At 41.2% G+C, this 22,921-nt stretch overlaps 1 protein-coding gene across 1 annotated transcript in view; it reads left to right on the top strand.

Moving 5' to 3' along the window:
- Positions 1-22,921, top strand: part of SEZ6L2 (seizure related 6 homolog like 2) — a 79,995-nt gene that overhangs the window by 44,984 nt on the left and 12,090 nt on the right. The window contains exons 13-14 of the mRNA XM_077447365.1: positions 712-903; positions 18,386-18,577. Coding sequence (XP_077303491.1) covers positions 712-903; positions 18,386-18,577 — 384 coding nt within the window. The remainder of the gene's footprint in view (positions 1-711; positions 904-18,385; positions 18,578-22,921) is intronic.

Genomic DNA, 22,921 nt, shown 5'->3' with positions numbered 1-22,921 from the left:
ACCTGTATTATAATAATAATAATAATAATAATAATACATTGGTGGTCAGGCAGAAAATTCCACTTACATTGGGGGTCAGTGGCAAGAATGTTCCTCACATTGGTGTTTAGGCAAAATAATGCACATTATGCTAGCAGTCAGTGCAAGAAGTGTCCCTTTTATCGGGGGACAGCAGGAAGAATATCCCTTAAATTAGTGGTCAGTGGGAAAAAATGCTCCATATTTTGGTGGCTAGTAATGCCCCTCAAACTGGTGGTCAATAGTAACCACGCCCCTTACATTGATTTTTAGTGGGAAGAATGCCTCCTACATTGGTGTTCAGTAAGAAAATTCCCCTTACATTGGTAGTCAGGGGAAAGAATGCATATTATGCTAGCAGTCATTGGGAAGATTGTCCCTTACATTGGTGGTCAGAGGGAAGGATGTTCCTTATATTGGGTGGTCAGTGGGAGGAATGTTCCTTACATTGGTGGTTAGTGGGAAGAATGTTCCTTACATTGGTGGTCAGTGGGAAGAATGTTCCTTACATTGGTGGTCAGTGGGAAGAATGTTCCTTACATTGGTGATCAGTGGGAAGAATGTTCCTTACATTGGTGGTCAGTGAGAAGAATGTCCCTTACATTGGTGGTCAGTGGGAAGAAGGCCTCTTACACTCAGAGATATACATGACATCTACGCTACTAGTTCAAAAATCCCTATTTTTGTCTCTAGTTCTGAACTGTGCGGACCCCGGGGAGATCGCTAATGGCATCCGCAGGGCGTTTGATCCACGGCTTCCTATTGGCTCTCATGTGCATTACTCCTGCAACGAGGGCTACACGCTGGAAGGCAGTGAGATACTCACTTGTTACAACAGAGATACCGGAACCCCCAAATGGAGCGACCGCATCCCCAAATGTGTCTGTGAGTAACACCCCCATTATCCCGCATGATCTCTGTCTTATTCCTGTGTTTTCCCATTGGTGGCACGTTGAGACAATTATAAAAAATTGTTGAGTTGTATGATAATATAATGAAGATCTGTTTTCACTCCGTGAAAGTGCTTGCAGATTTTCGGTGGAGCACTGGCAAGTTTAGTCTCATTCTACTTTGTTACGATCTCTTGGAACCTTCAGTTGTAAGGTATTGCCACCTGTATACTCGGCTCCGTCCATCGTTGCAATGGCAGGTGATGATGTCACATTACTCGATGGGTTCTCTGCAATATAGAATTAATAAATCTTTGGGGAATCCTTTTGTTTCTGAGAGATATAAGAAAAATAGCTGGAGCCCACCCAAAAACTGAAATATAAGCTTTGGCCTTTAGGCGTTCTTATATGAATAATCGGGAATGCAGGCCAACAAAACCGGTCTTTCTATGAGGAGGCGTTTCAGCACAACAGGGTTAGAACTCCTGAATGGCAGAGTTTGAGAACACTATCAGGAGGAAAGCACGAAGGATGAAATCATTGACCAATTTTTTAAAAAGTGAATTTCCTGGCTGTCATGCTGACATGATGTCCTCAATACTTTGAGAAGGCTCCGTTACTTTTCCCATTTATGACAAAGTGATGGAGTCTTATAAGTGTCCACCAGCCGAACACTTATACTCACCTTTGCCTTGCTGCCCAATCACTATATTGCTCCATTGTGCAGTATTTCTGGCAATGGGGAAACATTCCATCTCCTCCCATAATGCAGTGCTCAGGCCAAAGCAGCCTGAACTATATCACATAAGGAGGAGGATACCACCCAAGCATACACGGGATTCAACTTCCAGCTTGGATGAAGCAGTGGGGAACTGCAGGAGTAAAATAATTCAGGGTGGTGCTATCAAAATGGGAAGAATGCCCCCCATATTGGGGATCAGTGGGAAGAATGTTCCTTACATTGGTGGCCAATAGGAAGAATGTCCTTTACACTGGTGGTTAGTGGGAAGAATGTTCCTTACATTGGTGGTCAGTGGGAAGAATGCTCCTTACATTGGTGGTCAGTGGGAAGAATGCTCCTTACATTGGTGGTCAGTGGGAAGAATGCTCCTTACATTGGTGGTCAGTGGGAAGAATGCTCCTTACATTGGTGGTCAGTGGGAAGAATGCTCCTTACATTGGTGGTCAGTGGGAAGAATGCTCCTTACATTGGTGGTCAGTGGGAAGAATGCTCCTTACATTGGTGATCAGTGGGAAGAATGCTCCTTACATTGGTGATCAGTGAGAAGAATGCTCCTTACATTGGTGATCAGTGAGAAGAATGCTCCTTACATTGGTGGTCAGTGGGAAGAATGCTCCTTACATTGGTGGTCAGTGGGAAGAATGTTCCTTACATTGGTGATCAGTGGGAAGAATGTTCCTTACATTGGTGATCAGTGGGAAGAATGTCCCTTACATTGGTGATCAGTGGGAAGAATGTTCCTTACATTGGTGATCAGTGGGAAGAATGTTCCTTACATTGGTGATCAGTGGGAAGAATGTTCCTTACATTGGTGATCAGTGGGAAGATTGTTCCTTACATTGGTGATCAGTGGGAAGAATGCTCCTTACATTGGTGATCAGTGAGAAGAATGTTCCTTACATTGGTGATCAGTGGGAAGAATGTTCCTTACATTGATGATCAGTGGGAAGAATGCTCCTTACATTGGTGATCAGTGAGAAGAATGTTCCTTACATTGGTGATCAGGGGGAAGAATGTTCCTTACATTGGTGATCAGTGAGAAGAATGCTCCTTACATTGGTGATCAGTGAGAAGAATGTTCCTTACATTGGTGATCAGTGGGAAGAATGTTCCTTACATTGGTGATCAGGGGGAAGAATGTCCCTTACATTGGTGATCAGTGGGAAGAATGTTCCTTACATTGGTGATCAGTGGGAAGAATGCCCCTTACATTGGTGATCAGTGGGAAGAATGCCCCTTACATTGGTGATCAGTGGGAAGAATGTTCCTTACATTGGTGATCAGGGGGAAGAATGTTCCTTACATTGGTGATCAGTGGGAAGAATGTTCCTTACATTGGTGATCAGGGGGAAGAATGTTCCTTACATTGGTGATCAGGGGGAAGAATGTTCCTTACATTGGTGATCAGGGGGAAGAATGTTCCTTACATTGGTGATCAGGGGGAAGAATGTTCCTTACATTGGTGATCAGTGGGAAGAATGCCCCTTACATTGGTGATCAGTGGGAAGAATGCCCCTTACATTGGTGGCCAGTAGGAAGAATGATCCTTACATTGGTGATCAGTGGGTAGAATTCCCCTTACATTGGTGACCAGTAGGAAGAATGATCCTTACATTGGTGATCAGTGGGAAGAATGTTCCTTACATTGGTGATCAGTGGGAAGAATGCTCCTTACATTGCTGATCAGTGGGAAGAATGTTCCTTACATTGGTGATCAGTGGGAAGAATGCCCCTTACATTGGTAATCAGTGGTAAGAATGTTCCTTACATTGCTGATCAGTGGGAAGAATGCCCCTTATATTGGTGATCAGTGGGAAGAATGCTCCTTACATTGGTGATCAGTGGGAGGAATGTCCCTTACATTGGTGATCAGTGGGAAGAATGCTCCTTACATTGGTGATCAGTGGGAAGAATGCTCCTTACATTGCTGATCAGTGGGAAGAATGCCCCTTACATTAGTGATCAGTGAGAAGAATGTTCCTTACATTGGTAATCAGTGGTAAGAATGTTCCTTACATTGCTGATCAGTGGGAAGAATGCCCCTTACATTGGTGATCAGTGGGAAGAATGCTCCTTACATTTGTGGTGAGTGGGTGGAATGTTTCTTACATTAGTGGTCACTCGAAGGAATGCTCCTTGCAATAATGGTCAGCTGGAAGAATATCTCTTACATTTGTGGTCACCACTGACCACCAAAATGAGAAAGTCGCTTTAACCCCTCACTTGCCCAGGCCTGGAATTCCTTTAACAAGATCTTTAATGACGGTGGATGAGAAGGATTTGCCTAATCACATGACCACTGTGATTGGCTGCCACAGTGATGATCAGGAGTCAGTTCCCAAATCTACCGATCATTAACAAAGACCAAGAACTGTTTTTGACCGCTCAGTCACTGTGTGCAGTCAGCATGCAAAAGAAAAAAGAAGCTTTGCCACCAATGGATGCATATGTACAGCGTGTGGGCTTTAGAGCTCGCCCTCTTTGCCGCTGCACATATTCAGGCGAGAGGTTAAAGTGTACGTTTGGGCTAAAAAAACATTATTTAGTGCTGGGTCAGAGTCTGAGAAACTCCAAACTCCAGCTCTTGTCTGGTCCACAGTGATCAGGACCTACCAAGAGTGGTCCGAGGAAGGAAAACTGGTGGCAGGGCCATGGGCAGCCAAGGCTCATTGATGCACGCGGGGGGTGAAGGCCGGCCCCTGTAGTCCAATCCAATAGAAGAGCTACCGGGGCTCAAATTGCTGAAAAAGTTAATGCTGCTTCTGATAGAAAGGTGACGGAACACACAGAGCATCGCAGTTTGTTGTGTATGGGGTTGCGTAGCTACAGACCAGTCATGGTGCCCATGCTGAGCCGTGTTCCACAGCCAAAAGCACCTACAATGGGCTTAATACACTTCCTGTCCTAGGGTGACAACACTGCTCCTCCATAGATACAGCACAGTGAGTGTTGTCACTCTAGGACAGGAAGCAACACATGAATAGACACGTGCAGGTCATTTCGTTCTGATTTTAAATTCTGACAAATTTTTTGTTATTTGGAAATTTGGATGTACCTGAATTTCCGAATTACAATTGTAATGAATTTGAACGAATCCAAAATAATGAATTAAAATTTTGCGCCCAAAATTCCAATTGAAATAGTTTTCGAACTGAATTCAAATTTCTGAAAAGAATCAAATAGAAAATAAAGGAATAGAATAGAAAATAATAGAATAGAATAGGAAATAAAAGAATAGAATACAATAGAGTAAAACAGAACAAAGTAGAAATTACAAGAATAGAAAAAAAAAGGGATAGAAAAAAAGGGATAGAATAGAAAATAAAAGAATAGAGTAAAACAGAACCAAATAGAATAGAAAATAAAAGAACCAAAAAAATAGAATAAAAGAATACCGGTAGAATACAATAGAGTAAAACAGAACAAAATAGAAAATACAAGAATAGAAAAAAAAATTGAATAGAAAAAAAGGGATAGAATAGAAAATAAAAGAATAGAGTAAAACAGAACCAAATTGAATAGAAAATAAAAGAACCAAAAAAATAGAATAGAATAAAAAAACAGAATAGAATAAAAGAATAGAATACAATAGAGTATAACAGAACAAAATAGAAAATACAAGAATAGAAAAAAAAAGGGATAGAAAAAAGGGATAGAATAGAAAATAAAAGAATAGAGTATTTAAATATATATATATTTTTTTATTTTGTTTTCCACATTTACAAAAGACAGTAAAAAATATTTCTTATACATACTATTACAAATCACTTTGTTTAGCATTCATGATATTTTAATATTTTCAACATTCATATAAAAACAGGAAGTAAGAAAATATACATTGGGTACCCGACCGGATCGATCCTTAATATACCTAAGATAATGTTAAAAAAAAAAAAAAAAAAAAGGGGGGGGGGGGGGGGGACAAACCTTCTAAGTTGTCCTCTTGTGATCTTATCTTACCCTTACTATTTCCTCTCCCCCGTGACTCCTTTTCTTAATTTTGATTTGTGATATGTGTAAGGTGGGGATTCCGCTCCCTCCATCCCCACTCCCTTCTACCATAAATTTATGTAAAAACAGAACCAAATAGAATAGAAAATAAAAGAACCAAAAAATAGAATAAAATAGAATAGAATAAAATAATAGAATACAATAGAATAAAACAGAACAAATAGAAAATACAAGAATAGAAAAAAAAATTGAATAGAAAAAAAGGTATAGAATAGAAAATAAAAGAATAGAGTAAAACAGAACCAAATTGAATAGAAAATAAAAGAACCAAAAAAATGGAATAGAATAAAAAAACAGAATAGAATAAAAGAATATAATACAATAGAGTATAACAGAACAAAATAGAAAATACAAGAATAGAAAAAAAATTTAATAGAAAAAAAGGGATAGAATAGAAAATAAAAGAACTGAAAAAATAGAATAGGATAAAAAACAGAATAGAATAAAAGAAAAGAATATAATAGAGTAAAACAGAACAATATAGAAAATACAAGAATAGAAAAAGATAGAATAGAAAAAAAGGGATAGAATAGAAAATAAAAGAATAGAGTAAAACAGAACAAAATAGATTAGAAGATAAAAGAACCAAAAAAAATTGAATAAAAAAACAGAATAAAATAAAATGGAATATAATCATCTTCTGAAATTCGAATTTCGAATAGATTAAATTTGAATAGAATAGAAAATAATAGAATAGAATAGAAAATAATAGAAAATAAAATAATAGAATAAACAATAGAAAAGAACAGAATAGAATAGAATAGAAAGAATATAATAATATAGCCGTTTTCTGAAATTCTAATTTCAAATAGAATAAATTCGAACAGGAATTGAATTGAAAAGAATAGAAGATAATAGAAAAGAATAGAATAGAAAAAACAATAGAATAGAATGGAAGAGAAAGAATATAACCATCTCCCAAACTTTGAATTTTGAATAGAATAAATAAAATTTTTAATGAAATTACATTTAAATGGAATTTTAATGGAATTCGATTTGATTTCCATTCAAATTCAAATGAAATTTGAAAAAATTGAATTGGCATTTGAATACACAAAAAGAATGAAACAAATTCAACTAAACTAATTTATGTAAATAACAAATCGAAAGGAAACAAATCAAACGTTTTCTGTGTGCACATGCCTACACGTGAGTTCAAATTTCTATACCCGCTCAGAAACTCTTGAAGCCGCAGGACCAACATACCAGCCGGGGATCTAGCACTGGCACCTGCAGAAGACAGTCAGCAACAGCCCAATAATTCTCTCATGGCGGGATTATTCGCGCTTCTTATATCATATTTATTATTACACTCTTTGGGATGACAAGTCGGAGGTGTCATTTGGCGAAGCGACGTGTAAGATCTCTCGGCTCGGAGAGATGGCGGGCACTGCGGCGGGAGGTGGCGGGGGTTCGGGACAGCTGTTGGCATCAATGTGCCATAAAGGGGTGCAAGATGTGTTTACAGCGATATGCTGATGTAAGGGCGCTATAAAAGCTCAAGGGCTTCATAACTCGAAACAAAAGGTCATGTTGTGAATTTGTATACCGTGGAAGAGGCCATGATGTAATAGCATTTTTTATTTGTGTTTTTGTGTTCTTATATACTTATCATTAGCTTGACATAGAATGAAAGAATAGAATAGAATAAATAACAGAATAGCATAAAATGGAATATAACCATCTTCTGAAATTCATATTATTCGTAGATTAAATTTGAATAGAATAGAAAATAATAAAATAGAATAGAAAATAGTAGAAAATAAAATAATAGAATAAACAATAGAAAAGAACAGTGGGAGAGGATAAGAATGGCAACTGTATTTATTTTTCCAAGGGTAGCCTTAAGGCTTGAGCCCGGTGTGTCTCCATTCACCGTTCCAGGTCCGACCTCGGCCTGAATTTTGGTCTGAATTCGGACCAGAAATGGACCAAAAGACGCACCGGACCCGCTGCGGAGATGTGTGAACCGGCTCCATAGAGAGCCGGTCCAAATCTCCTGCTATGCAAATCGGATGCGGAGGGGGAACTCGCATCCAATTCCCGCAGCCTAAAGGGGTTGTAAAGCCACAAGGTTTCTCACTGTAATACATTCTATGCATTAACTATGCTATTAACATTCTATGCACACGTGGCACACGCCTATGATTGCACCCCTAAGAATTTTTTTTTTGTACCCAAGCAACCACCTAATAGCCCTGCCCACACTACGCCATGGTCGTTAGTGTGCTTTTCAGCCAGCAAAATTCACCTTCCATAGGGAGAAATGGTGCACCACGCAATCTCACCGCATGATTTCTGTATGTAGCCTATATCTCTTAAGAAAACACGATGTTATTTATTTTCTTTGTTTCATTAGTAATTAGAAGCGAATTCCTTTCCATTTACTGGCAGTATGTATTCTAGTTGTCAGACGCGCCGGGTCTTTCCATTTACTGTTCACACACCCCACTACTTCAGCACTTTTGTTGCTGCTGGTGTCTGTGCATTCTTCCCTAATACATTAATCATAGCCCATCTTGCATAATTTATATTCCATTTTAGATTTTATTCTGCGTCTCCCCGTCTTGTTAAGAGATGTGACAATAGTGCCACCTAGAGGTGTAATGGCGCAGAGCTGTAGCAAACAAAGTAGCTGGTTGCTGCCATTTGTTCTTCACTTATTTTGGGCAGGCTTTGCGGTTGGTCCAGGGGTAAATCTTTATACCGGCCGCAAGACCTGCCTTGTGAATCTGCACTTTGCCCCTTATTTATTTTTGTACTTATTTATCATTGGCATTTGCACTGCATGTGTGGTTTGTTGTTGTTTTTTTTCTAACAGAGACGGATGGTGCAGGGTACTGGGGTCTGCCCTGATGTCGGGGAGAGGATCTGTGGCCCTTGGGTTGAATTTGGTCCCTAAGGAGTGGTGTACACCTGGTTTTGACCTAGGAAGACCGTAGAGTGCCTTGCCTCTGTCTGGAGCCTTGCATCCCGGGGGGGCTTAGTTGAGGCCCTTCCTCTTCGGAGGAAGGACCAGTTGCAGTACTTCTGTGCAGGGGCGTTGCTAGGTCTGCAAAAGATCCGGGGCTAGAGCCCATAGCAGCAGCCGTCTACTGCGCCCGGGGGTAAGCAATTTTTTTTCGCGGGCAAAGGCTGGTGTTGGCGTTTCAATCATCATGGCACCATGGCTGATATGGCGTCAGAGTGATCAAAGCGCATCATTTCTATTGTTACATTCTAATATATAATGAAGTGGTTCACCACAATGCAGAATCAGTGGGAGCCCTGGGCGTGTTACTTGCCACATCTCCTGCCACCAGAGGCAGCATGTCACTTACAAGCATACAAAGACAAAGAGCATGGAATGGTTGAAACTGGTGCTGTTACTTTGTAATGTATGTAGGTATACAGTGTAATATACCTTGGAGCATCCTATATGGGCATATAATATACCTTGATATATTGTTCAATCGATGCTGATATGATTTCTTGTTTACCCTGAATATGGAAGATTTTTGTAATCCTTGAAATACATTGGATATAGGCTCCAGCTAAAGAATGATTTTTCTATTCCTTGATTATCCCTTTAATTCATTCCTTTGGTGCACCATTGGCGATTCTTCTATTCCTTGATTATCTCTTGGATTCATTCCTTTGGTGCGCCATTGGTGATTCTTTTATTTCTTGATTATCTCTGATTCATTCCTTTGGTGCTCCATTGGTGAATTTATTTTCTTTCATTATCTCTTTGATTCCTTCCTTTGGTGCTCCATTGGTAACTCTTCTACCCATTGATTATCGTTTTAATGTATTCCTTTGGTGCTCCATTGGTGATTTTTCTTTTCCTTGATTATCTCCTTGATTCATTCCTTTGGTTCTCCATTGGTGATTCTTCTATTCCTTGAGTATCTCGTTGATTCATTCTTTTGGTGCTCAATTGGTGATTCTTCTATTTCTTGATTATCTTTTTGATTCATTCCTTTGGTGCTCCATTGGTGACTCTTCTACTCCTTGATTATATTTTTGATTCCTTTGGTGCTCCATTGGTGACTCTTCTACTCCTTGATTATATTTTTGATTCCTTTGGTGCTCCATTGGTGATTTTTCTTTTCCTTGATTATCTCTTTGATTCATTCTTTTGGTGCTGCATTGGTGATTCTTCTATTACTTGAGTATCTCTTTGATTCCTTCCTTTGGTGTGCCATTGGCAGGACTGGACTTACCATTGGGCTTGACTGGGCTGAAACCCATGGGCCCCTCCCAATAGGGGGCCCCACCGAGATACATAGCCGAGTGTGCTCAGCTCCACTCACAGTCACGCCCAGTCCCGCCCTATGATGGACAAAACACAGGGACTGGGTGTGACTGTGAGCCGAGGCGAGTACACTCGGCTCCGCTTGGGACTGTGAGAGGACCCGGGAGCCGCTGAGATACACAGGACTCTGTATCTCAGCTGCTCCATTTTTAAACTTCAAGGCTACAAATGACAAGGCTAATGACACTGGGCAAGGCTGCAGATGGACACTGATAAGGCTGCATTGATGGGCATGTAAATGTAAGAAGTTTTTTTTAAAACTTCTCTCCCTAAATTTTTTTCCCTTAAAATTCCCTCCTAAACTTGGGGTGCGTGTTATACACCGATAAATACAGTAATATATAGAACATAGGGCCCAAAAACGACTCAAGCCCAGGGGCCCCCACCACCCTAAGTCCTGCCCTGGCCAGTGGTGATTCTTTTGTTTCTTGATTATCTCTGATTCCTTCCTGTGGTGCTCCATTGCTGATTCTTCCATTCCTTAATTATCTCTTTGATTCATTCCTTTGGTGCTCCATTGTCTTTTGCACTTTATAGAAAATATTTTAAGACAAATAATTATGCCGCGTACACACGACCAGTTTTCCCATCTAAATAAACTCCGAAGGTTTTTCATACGGAGTTCCGACGGAGTTCTGCTGAAACTGTTGTGCGTACACACGATCACACCAAAGTCAGATCTTTAAGAACGCGGTGACGTACCGCACGTACAACGGGACTAGAAAAATGAAGTTCAATAGCCAGTAGCCAATAGCTTCTGTCTCATACTTGCTTCAGAGCATGCGTTGTTTTTGATCCATCGGAAAACAGCATACAGACAAGCGGTTTTCCCGATAGGAATTGGTTCCGTCAGAAAGATTTAAAACATGTTCTATTTCTAGGCCCGTCAGAATTTTCATTAAAAAATTCAGAGTCAGATGAGGCCCACACACGATCGGAATAAGGATGAAAAGATTCCATCTGACTTTTTCTGTCGGACATTCTGCTTGTGTGTACACGGCATTACTGTTGAAGAACATGACAGGAGGTGTAACGAAAGAGTAATCACTTATATCACATTTTTTCACCTCTCCTGTCATGTTCTTGGGCAATAAACACCCGCAGGGTGTTCCTTGCATTCTCTGCCTTGACATAAAACAATTTTTTTTTCTCCATCTCCCCTTCCTAACAAAAAAAGAAAAAGTAAAGGACAAGTCTCCCTTTGCATAATTCAGGAATGCCCTCCACATCCTCCTCCATAGCTGGCCGCCTGTCCTGATTTGGGTTGAATAATGGGAAGCATCATTGAACCCACTTCGTGTGAACCCAGGCTGTCAGTGACATACCTAGAGCCAGGACAAGGGGTGGGCAGGAGGAATGGCTGCCCTGGGTGCAATGGATTATTGCAGGAATGGGGGGGGGGGGGGGGTGACCTGCGCCAGTTGCTTCTGTTACAAGGCTAACAGCAACATCACTGCTAACTCTAAGGGGGGATGCAGTTTGGCATATTTGCCCTGGGTGGTGGATGACCTTGTCTTGGCACTGGACATACCTACTGGAAGATATTCAAGATATCATCACCTAACTTGGGCACACAGTATAGCTATCACACATCCTTACAAGGGTGGTGCTCAGCCCAGCCAGAAGAGAAGAGGAAGTACCTGAGATGTGACCAGACTGGTCAAAATACATTTGAGATAAAGGCATATGAGGTTAAAAGACAAAATGGTAGGATGAACACAACCTCCTTTTTCTTTGATGTTGTTTACATGGTTTACAAAATCAATACTTATAGAAGTCAAATCAGTTCTAACCCCTTCTTTCTTGTTATACTTCTCTCCGAGTGCTGTTCGATGTACAACTCTGTGTCGTGCTAGTATTCTTGCTCTTTTATTGCATGTAAAACTTCTCCGATATTGTATGGAAACTGATTATCTTAATAAAAATTTATTGGAATTAAAAGACAAAATGGTAGAGTGGAGGATTCATCAAAGGACAGGGTATTGTAGAGGGAGGATGGGGGGGGGGGGGGGTGGAAATGATACTGGAGTTCTGCTTTAGTTACCTTCGTGAAAATTTGCCACCCGGCTTCTAAAAGTCCACAGCAGATTTATTGAGGTTATCCAGCACAGGAATAATCCACCTGCTCCTTTTCCACATTTCACTCCTTTAGGAGCTTGGTCAAAGAGACGCCATGAAAAGCCTCCTAACAAAGTGAAATGCGTAGGAGGAGCGGGAGGCTTACCCCTGTACTGGATAACATCAATAAATCTGCTTTGGCCTTTTAGAAGTTGAGCGGTTCCATTCTTATTTTTGGTGTCCTAGAGATTTCACCTGCATAAACCTGAGTGCAGCCGCTCTACCGCTGCCATCGCTTGACCTCTAAAGCATACGCAATGCTCCGTCACCACCGGCATTGTCTATTTATAGATGATAACTGATCTTCTCCAGCTGGGCCTGCTATCCTTGCAACCTTGAAAAAAATATGGACACTAAGGAATTATTTTTTATTTTTTTTTGCCACACATATGCTGCAATATTTCGGCACATTGCAATGTGACTCGCATGACTCTTCAGTTAGGTTTGGCACATGGCGTAAGGTTGGGGATGAAGAAAATGGATGTGCCATTTACTGTATTTTATAAACTCTCTAATTTATAATTCAAGAAGTAAAAGGAATGAGCCATCTTTTGAATAAGAGTGCAGATACTAGAGTGTGTTTCATAGTTTCATAGTTAGTAAGGTTGAATAAAGACACCAGTCCATCCAGTTCAACCTGAGTGAGTGTCTACCCCTATCCCTGTACATTGCACACTCAAATTGGTCCCTACCCTCAAGGAGCCCACAATCTAAGGTCCCCGTTCATATACTAAGGCCAATTTTGGACAGAAGCCAATTAACCTACCTGCATGTTTTTGGAGTGTTGGGTGTTATTACCATGAAAAGATCCTGGTGACCACGCCAAAAAGTCATAGCCCTTGTACACACGGTCGGACATTCCGACGGAATGTCGGACCGTGTTGTCGAATAATCCGACTGTGTGTGGGCTCCATCGGACTGTTTCCGTCTGAATATCCGACCGACAACATTTTAGAGCTGGGCTATAAAATTTTCCAACAACATGATCCGAATGTGTGTGGTCTCCATCGGACTGTTTCTGTCGGAGTATCCGACGGACCAAGTTTTCCAACTTATCGGTAAAATTTTCCGACAACATAATCTGATCGGACTTTGTTCGATCATGTGTAGAGAATTCCGATCGGACAAAGTGCCACGCATGCTCAGATCAAATTCCTAGACCAAAGCTATTGGCTACTAGTGTGAACGTAGTCCCATCGTAACGAAAAATAATGTCATCACGTTCTGAACGATTGGATTTTCCGACAACTTTGTCCGACCGTGTGTATGCAACACCAGTTTCGGACAAAATCCGTCAGTCAAAATCCAACGGATTTGGTTGTCGGAATGTCCGCCCGTGTGTACAAGGGCTTAGTGTATATTTCCATGAAGACATCTTGCTGATGTCTCTGGAATGACCTCCTAATATTTGTTTTCACTGGATTTATCGGTTACATAAAGGGGTTTGGTTCATTGTGTTTGCAAATTCCCGTATCTGTTACATGTTTTCAATCCTCACTGTCTGAAAACAATTTTTTTTTCAATAAAAATATTGTTAAAGTCAAGATCCTGCTGACTATGCCAAAAGTCATAGTGTGCATTCCCGTGAAGGGATTCTGGTGACCACGCCAAAAAAAAAAATCATAGTGTTTAGTCCCATGAAGAGATCCTGCTGAATATACCAAACAATCGTAGTGTACAGAGCCTTGAAAAAGTATTTATACCCCTTAAAAATTTTCCACATTTTGTTATATTACAGCCAAAATGTAAATATATTTTATTGGCATTTTATGTGATAGACCAACACAAAGTTGCACATCATTGTCTATGACTAAAGTCTGTTCGTTTTGAATGTGATGACGTACGACGGGACTAGAAAAGGAAGTTCAATAGCCAGTAGCCAATAGCTGCCCTTGCGTCATATTTGGTCTGTCGGACCAGCACACAGCTGAATGGTTTTCCCGATGGGAATTCAGTCTGTCGGACAGATTTGAAACATGTTCTATTTCTAGGTCCGTCTGAATTTTTTTAAAGAAAAACGATCGGACTATCACACACATGATCAGACTATCCGATGGAATGATTCTGTCTGACCTATTCTGCCGGAAAGTCCGGTCGTGTGTACGTGGCATTAGAGAACCTTAGTGAACAAACAGCATCATGAAGGCCAAGGAACACACCAGACAGGTCAGGGATAAAGTTGAGAAGTTTAAAGCAGGTTTAGGTTATAAAAACACATCCCAAGCTTTGAACATCTCACGGAGCTCTGTCCAATCCATCATCCGAACATGGAAAGAGTATGACACAACTGCAAACCTACCAAGACATGGCCGTCCACCTAAACTGACCGGCCGAGCAAGGAGAGCATTCATCAGAGAAGCAGACAAGAGGCCCATGGTAACTCTGGAGGAGCTGCAGAGATCCACAGCTCAGGTGGGAGAATCTGTCCACAGGACAACTGTAAGCCCTTGTAAACACAATCGGAGATCCCGACGGAATGTGTCCGATCGGAGCGTTTTGTCGGATATTCCGACTGTGCGTGGTATGCATCGGACTTTTTCCGTCGGAATATCCGTCGGACCAAATTTTCCAACTTGCCGGAAATATTTTCTGACAAAATCGGACATACTCCAATCATGTGTAGAGAATTCCGATCGGACAAAGTGCATGCTCAGATCAAATTCCTACATCAAAGCTATTGGCTACTAGCCTGAACGTAGTCCCATCGTAATGTAATAACGTCATCATATTCTGAACGATCGGATTTTCCGACAACTTCGTCCGACCGTGTGTATACAACAGTTTCGGACAAAATCCGACGGATTTGGTTGTTGGAATCTACGATCGCGTATACAAGGGCTTAGACATGCTTTCCACAAATCTGACCTTTATGGAAGAGTGACAAGAAGAAAGACATTGTGGAAAGAAAGCTATAAGAAGTCCTGTTTGCAGGTTATGAGAAGCCATGTGGAGGACACAACAAACACGTGGAAGAAGGTGATCTGGTCAGATGAGACCAAAATTGAACTTTTTGGCCTAAAAGCAAAACGCTATGTGTGGCAGAAAACTAACACTGCACATCACCCTGAACACACCATCCCCACTGTGAAACATGGTGGTGGCAGCATCATTTTGTGGGGATGCTTTTCTTCAGCAGGGACAAGGAAACTGGTCAGAGTTGATGAGAAGATGGATGGAGCCAAATACAGGGAAATCTTAGAAGAAAACCTGTTACAGTTTGCAAAAGACTTGAGACCGGGGCGGAGGTTCACCTTCCAGCAGGACAACGACCCGAAACATACAGCCAGAGCTACAATGGAATTGTTTAGATCAAAGCATATTCATGTGTTAGAATTGCCCAGTCACAGTCCAGACCTAAATCCAATTGAGAATCTGTGGCAAGACTTGAAAATTGCTGTTCACAGACGCTCTCCATCCAATCTTACAGAGCTTGAGATATTTTGCAAAGAAGAATGGGCAAAAATGTCCTCTCTAGATGTGCAAAGCTGGTAGAGACATCTCTAAAAAGACTTGGAGCTGTAATTGCAGTGAAAGGCGGTTCTACAAAGTATTGACTTCGGGGGGCGCCATACAGATGTACCCCACACACTTTTCACATATTTATCCGTAAAAAAAAAATTAAAACCATTTATCATTTTCCTTCCACTTCAGAATTATGTACCACTTTGTGTTGGTCCATCACATAAAATCCCCAAAAAATACATTTACGTTTTTAGTTGTAACATGACAAAATGTGGAAAATTTCAACGGGTATGAAACCTTTTTATGGCACTGTATATTCCCATGAAGAGATCCTGCCAACCATGCCAAAATATTATAGTGTGTATTCCCATGAAAAGATGTAAAAAAAAAAAACGACACCAACAAAAATCTATTTGGTGTTTTGTACTGTGATTAATGTATTGAGAGTAGATCTAGGGTCAGATATATGTATGTTAAGTACCTGGGTGCGTAATAGCTGATAGATAACACATCCAGGTACTAATTACATCTCACAGGTTTAGCGGTATTCCCCCCTGATGATGCCTTCATCTCATTTTTTTTTTTCTCCGGAAGGATTGTGCCATCTTTGTTCAGTCATCATCCAGGCTGAGCATTTTCTGGACTAAGATAGCGGCTTGGAGATGAAATAGTTATGTAAATCCTGGTGCCCATACAGTTCTTGGCTGTTTTCCTAAATGTTTGACACAGATTAACCCCTGCTGCAGCCTCCCACCTTGTGACTTGTTACAAGTTTACAAGAGGATTGGTGACATCATCATCTCGGCTTGGTCAACGGAAAGCTTTTTAAAGCAGAATTTTTCAGTCATTTTTTCATCTTTCCATTTATTAAATCTTCTGCCCTTGTTGTTGTTTTAACTTTGGATAGTAAAAGATGTTTTTTCTGCCAGTAAATCTCTTATACAGCCCACTTCCTGTTTCTTGTCTGGTCATTGGCTTAGGCTTATGACATCATACACAGCTCTCTCTCACTCTCCTGATGCCGTGTACACACGACCGGACTTTTTTCGACAGTAAAGGTCAGACGGAACAAATCCGTCTGACAATTCGACCGTGTGTGGGCTTCATCAGGCCTTTGCTGTCAAAAAAATCAGACGGACTTTAGATTTAGAACATGTTTCAAATTTTTCCGTCGGTCAATTCGTGTGTATGCTAGTCCGACGGACGAAAACTGACGCTAGGGCAGCTATTGGCTACTGGCTATGAACTTCCTTGTTCTAGTCCGGTTGTACGTCATCACGTTCGAATCTGTTGGGCCGTGTGAATCTGTGTGATTGTGTGTGGCCAAGTCTGTACGTTCGGAAAGTCCGCCGGAACGCCGCTGAAAAGTCAGTTGGGAAGACTGTCGGATCTTGTCTGCCGGAAAGTCCAGTCGTGTGTACGCAGCATGAGAGTTTGCCAGGATGGGGGGGAGGGGGTGAGTCTTAAGAGGGCCAATGAGAGCTGCAGATCTGGAGGTGTGTCTGTGTAAATCCAGGAAGTGAACAGGCAGCAGCTTCAGCTGCCCACAGTTAAAATGGCTGCAGCCAGACTCAGTGGAGGGAGATTTCTGAAACATATTTGGCAAGTAAAGAATCACAGTATATATAAAATTATATGCAACGTGCTTGGAGGGAAGCTTCAGAATGGCAAAGATGTTTTTATTACAAATTATGTGAGCCGACTGCAGTTCCTCTTTAATGATAAAAGTTGCAGCTTGTTTGATAAATGATAATGTTGCTGTATATTGTTGCATGAAAGGTTAATTTCAGCAAATGTCAAGTGAAGTGCTTATAGTTTGCCCTTCCATGACACAATGGCCATAATGGTGCGCATAGCGATTAGGCAACAGCTTATTTGCACTTTTATAAAACCTATTGATTTATAATGCGTTTATGCTGCCATCACAATAGATAATGAAATCTGAAGGTCCTGTATTCATTTGCTATGATATACTTTTACATAGTTACATAGTAGGCGAGGTTGAAAAAAGACACAAGTCCATCAAGTCCAACCTATGTGTGTGATTATATATCAGTATTACATTGTATATCTCTGTATGTTGCAGTCATTCAGGTGCTTATCTAATAGTTTCTTGAAACTATCGATGCTCCCCGCTGAGACCACCGCCTGTGGAAGGGAATTCCACATCCTTGCCGCTCTTACAGTAAAGAACCCTCTACGTAGTTTAAGGTTAAACCTCTTTTCTTCTAATTTTAATGAATGGCCACGTGTCTTGTTAAACTCCCTTTTTGCAAAAAAGTTTTATCCCTATTGTGGGGTCTCCAGTACGGTATTTATAAATTGAAATCATTTCCCCTCTCAAGAGTCTCTTCTCCAGAGAGAATAAGTTCAGTGCTCACAACCTTTCCTCAAAACTAATATCCTCCAGACCCTTTATTAGCTTTGTTGCCCTTCTTTGTAGTCGCTCCATTTCCAGTATATCCTTCCTGAGGACTGGTGCCCAGAACTGGACAGTATACTCCAGGTGCGGCTGGACCAGAGTCTTGTAGAGCGGGAGAATTATTGTTTTATCTCTGGAGTTGATCCCCTTTTTAATGCCAATATTCTGTTTGCTTTGTTAGCAGCAGCTTGGCATTGCTGAGCCCATCATCTACTAGGACCCCCAGGTCCTTTCCCATCCTAGATTCCCCCCCAGAGGTTCTCCCCCCAGTGTATAGATTGCATTCAGATTTTTACCACCCAAATACATTATTTTACATTTTTCTACATTGAACCTCATTTGCCATGTAGTTGCCCACCCCATTCATTTGTTCAGCTATATGATATTGTATTTAATGTTATGGTGAATTGTAACCCACTTTCTAGTGAAGTACGAGCCTTGTCTGAACCCCGGAGTTCCAGAGAATGGGTACCAGACCCTGTACAAGCACCATTACCAGGCAGGAGAGGCTCTGCGCTTCTTTTGTTACGAAGGTTTTGAACTAATCGGAGAAGTGACCATCATCTGCGTCCCTGGGCACCCATCACAGTGGACCAACCAACCACCTCTCTGTAAAAGTGAGTACCGCTCCAGCTATGGGTATAGCTTCTGCTCCATGCAGTAACAGTCCTTACAGAAATATGGAGGAAGCCACTTCTGACCTTCTTCTGAAATTGCAAACTGCCTGGCCGTCAGTGACTCAGAGAGGGCCAAATCCCGAACTGGCATCACAGTCAGATAATCTAGAGTTTTTATTAATGGGTAAGACCAGATCACCCGACAGCTTTCCTTTTAAAGTTCATACACACGAAGGAGAAGGATCATTTGTTAAAGAATTTAGATTAGAAAAATTGAAAATGATACTCTTAGTGAGAAAAAAAAAGGACGCTGCACGCCCCTAAAGAAGCATAAATAGGAAAGGTTCCCCCGTGGGGTTTTTAGTTGCAGCCATAAAGTACAATATTTTGAAAAAAGTATAAAGTTTTATTTAAAAACAATCGTTGCTTCAAGGCAACATTTGTTGCAGTTAAAACATGGGCTCTATGGATAAGGCTAATACATGTACATAACATTTACAGCCATTGAGTACAAGAGGAAAAAACATAGCATGATATAAGTATGTAAATCATACTGAAGAAACCCCACGCGTTTCGACCTTTTTCAGTATTCTTCTGGGGGAGCGAGGAAACAAACTCTGGGGAGGAAAAATATGTGTATGGTAATGAAAACATATGGAGACCAAAAATATCTACAAGCAAAGACTATTTCTGTATATTAAATCTTAACACATTTATAAATAATTCAAATATATTTACCAATCACGGCTGAAAAGAGACCCCCTGATTGCGGTGCCCATAGGCTACCGAAAAGATCCAAACAATGCGGCAAGGCATCCCCACCTCAACTCCGAAGGGGAAGGGGCCAAGATACCAATGGGTCAAATAATTAAGGCCCACAAGAGGCCACGCTTAGGCCCAACACTGGAGGGGGCGGGGAGATGCCAAGAACCGAGAAGCAGACCAAACACTCGCCCAACCACTGTTGGAGTGAAAAGAACAATAAGGAAATATCACTCGATTAATAATAATTAGGGGGGTATTAGAAACTATTAAGGTTAAAAAAACAGGTAAAAACCTGCCTTGATGCAACAATTTTTTTCTAAATAAAACTTTATATTTTTTCAAAATATTGTACTTTATGGCTGCAAATCAAAACCCCACAGAGAACCTTTCCTATTTAAAGAATTTAGATTATTGTGGCCAAAATGGACAGTTGTATTGTGGTTTTGGGTAGAGGCAAAAGTTTGGGTTATCCTTCTGCTCCCCTGTCTTTTTTAATCATACTTTCTCCCATAATGTTGGCCAATTGCCCAATAATGGTAACAGTCCTGCTCTGATGGACACATAGGGGCTACTTTACTAAAAACCTGAGTGCAAAACCTGGCGCAGCTCTGAAGAGAAACCAATCAGCTTCTAACATCAAATTGTTTAATTAAGCTTTGGTAATAAAACCTGGAAGCTGATTGGCTACCATGCAGAGCAGCGCCAGATTTTGCACTCCCAAGTTTTAGTAAACCAACCCCATACTGCTCCAATCTTGCAAAATGTGTATTGGGTTGGGTGGTTACTCATGTATGACCCTCTTTAGCTGCCTTGAGTAAGTCCAGTCCTTGCATCTTATTGCTCCTTTATGGAGGGAAAGGGGTTGGCCTAGGGCAGAAGTCTCCAAACTATGGCCCTCCAGGTGTTCAGGAACTACAATTCCCATCATGCCTAGTCATGTCTGTGAATGTCGGAGTTTTACAATGCCTCACGGGAAGTGTAGTTCCGCAACAGCTGGTGGGCCGATGTTTGGAGATCCCTGGCCTAGGACTACATGGGCGTTCTCAGAAACTGAAAACACCATATTTTTTAAAATATTTTTCACGCTATCGCAGGATTTTGAGAAAAGTTTCATGAGATTTATCTCTCAGGGGTGTACATGAAAAAAAAAAAATCACCCAGGAAAGATCTCCTAAATGAGTCGGGGAGAACTGGGTTGGGGTGCAGGGGCACCAGTGTTAATTTTGATGTCAAATTTCGATTTAGTTTCATTCATAGTCCTATGGCTAAAATGCCATTTCATTTTTAGTTGAATTTTAGTCATCTGAATTGTTTTTGGTTTAGTCGTATTTTAGTCCACTAAAATCTGCAGTGCATTTTAGTCGACTAAAACCATTTAAATCAACTCAAATCTAATGGGTTTAGTTAAATTGTAATGTATTATTTAAGCATTTCTCTAGCATTTCCAAATGTATTATTTACTCCTGGAGTAAAAAAAAAAATCTAATTATATGTTATTATTTATGGTATCAAGTTTTGAACAAACTACACAGACACAGATTTAGCCATTATATAACGCCTTTATAAGTAAAACATCCCTCCCTCACATCTTCATTCTGTTTTAGAATTGGAAATTGATTTGAAAATGTTTTTCATCATAGTTTTTGTCAGTTGACGAAAATTCAGGGTAATCGCCGGGAAAAATGCAGCTGACAAAAATGATGACGAAAATATTTTTTGTTGACCAAATTAACACCGAGGGGAACATTTGCCCTCTGAGCCAGTACTAAAAAGAAATGTAGGACCGGTGGTCCTAAGTAGAGATAATGAACTCTTTGGACCTCAGAGTGGGATCTACAGTACAGTTAGGACATATGATGGGTTACCTGCTCCCTGTTTAGACCTGTGACCACCGAGTTTGGAAGAGGAAAGTCTTCCAGCACTTCCTTTGCAGCTCTGATATGTCAGTCAGCCAAATGCTAAGAGCTGCAATAGAGGTCGACTCTAAAATATCTCAAGATGTGCCACCAACCAAGCCCTATAGTAGTGATGGCGAACCTTGGCACCCCAGATGTTTTGTAACTACATTTCCCATGATGCTCCACTACACTGTAGAGTGCATGAGCATAATGGGAAATGTAGTTCCAAAACATCTGGGGTGCCAAGGTTCGCTTTCACTGCCCTATAGGATCACCCTCCTTTACCATGGCCTTCAGCCAAGTGGCACCATTACTTTGTACACTTTCTTTAGTGTACAGAAATCTGTCCTGACCATGGAAGGGCTAATTGAGTGTACTTCACCCTCAGCCAAAAAGTTCCCAATCTCCCTTTATTAGTAAGTAGGGATGAGTCGAACACCCCCCCCGGATCGGTTCGCACCAGAACCTGCGAACGGACCGAAAGTTTGCACGAACGTTAGAACCCTATTAATTACAATGGACGCGAACGTTCAAAATCTAAAGTGCTAATTATAACGGCCAATATGCATGCTATTGTCCTAAAAAGGGTTTGGGGACCCGGAACCTGCCCCAGGGGACATGTATCAATGCAAAAAGAAGTTTTAAAAACTGACGTTTTTTCTGGAGCAGTCATTTTAATGAAGCATAAAGTGAAAAAAAAGTGAAATATTACTTTAAATATCGTACCTGGGGGGTGTCTAAAGTATGCCTGTGAACTGACATATATTTCCCATGTTTAGAACAGTCCCTGCACAAAATGACATTTGTAAAGGAAAAAAAGCCATTTAAAACTGCTTGCGGCTATTAAAGCATTAATTAAGTAATTATTAAGTAATATCTTGTCCTGGCAATATGCAGGAAAATCTTTGAGAAAAATGGCATGGCTACCCCATCACCCCCCTACCCCAGCCCATTACCAGCCCCTTTGGGTCTTGTATGGATATTAAGGGGAACCCCGCACCCAAAATATGTTATGTTAATGTTAGGCAGATGTCTGTGTTGCACAAATGAACTACACAACACCAGCAATGAGGGGTGGGTAGATTCAGGTGTATGCTGTGCAGGAGGCACACTACACCCACTGTAACAGTGCTAGGTTAGGAAGCAAAGCAAAGCTGACACTGTCCCTGCCTATCCTGCTCTCTCCCTGAACACTACACTCACTGTAACAGCGCTATCTAAAGAAGTAAAGCACAGCTGACACTGTCCCTGCCTATCCTTCTCTCTATGAACGCTGCAACACACTACACAAGGCTGCCGCGCTGGCAGCCTTATATAGTGTGGGGCGTGTACTAAACCCCCTGAGCTATAATTGGCCACAGGCATCCAACCTGTGGCCAATTATGGCTCTTCTCGCTGCCGGCGCTGTGATTGGCCAAGCATGTGGGGTCACAGTGCATGCTTGGCCAATCATCAGCCAGCAATGCACTGCGACTGGCGCAGTGCATTGTGGGCCGTTCGTATCACACGAATTTGATGCGAATGGCCCACAAAGTTCTGTTTTTGACGAACGGACGAACGCCCGATGTTCGATTCGAACATGGGTTCGAATCGAACACCGGGCTCATCCCTATTAGTAAGTGATTGTTGAGTTATTATTCTCCTTCTCCAATTCAAGTCCATAGAGGAGAAGAGGTGAGAT

The sequence above is a fragment of the Lithobates pipiens genome, unplaced genomic scaffold, assembly GCF_037356315.1.
Source record: "Lithobates pipiens isolate NorthernLeopardFrog02 unplaced genomic scaffold, aLitPip1_a1.2 Scaffold_22, whole genome shotgun sequence".
NCBI lineage: Eukaryota > Metazoa > Chordata > Amphibia > Anura > Ranidae > Lithobates > Lithobates pipiens.
Note: the sequence above shows the minus strand (reverse complement) of the source record. Positions and strands in the feature narration are given on the sequence as shown.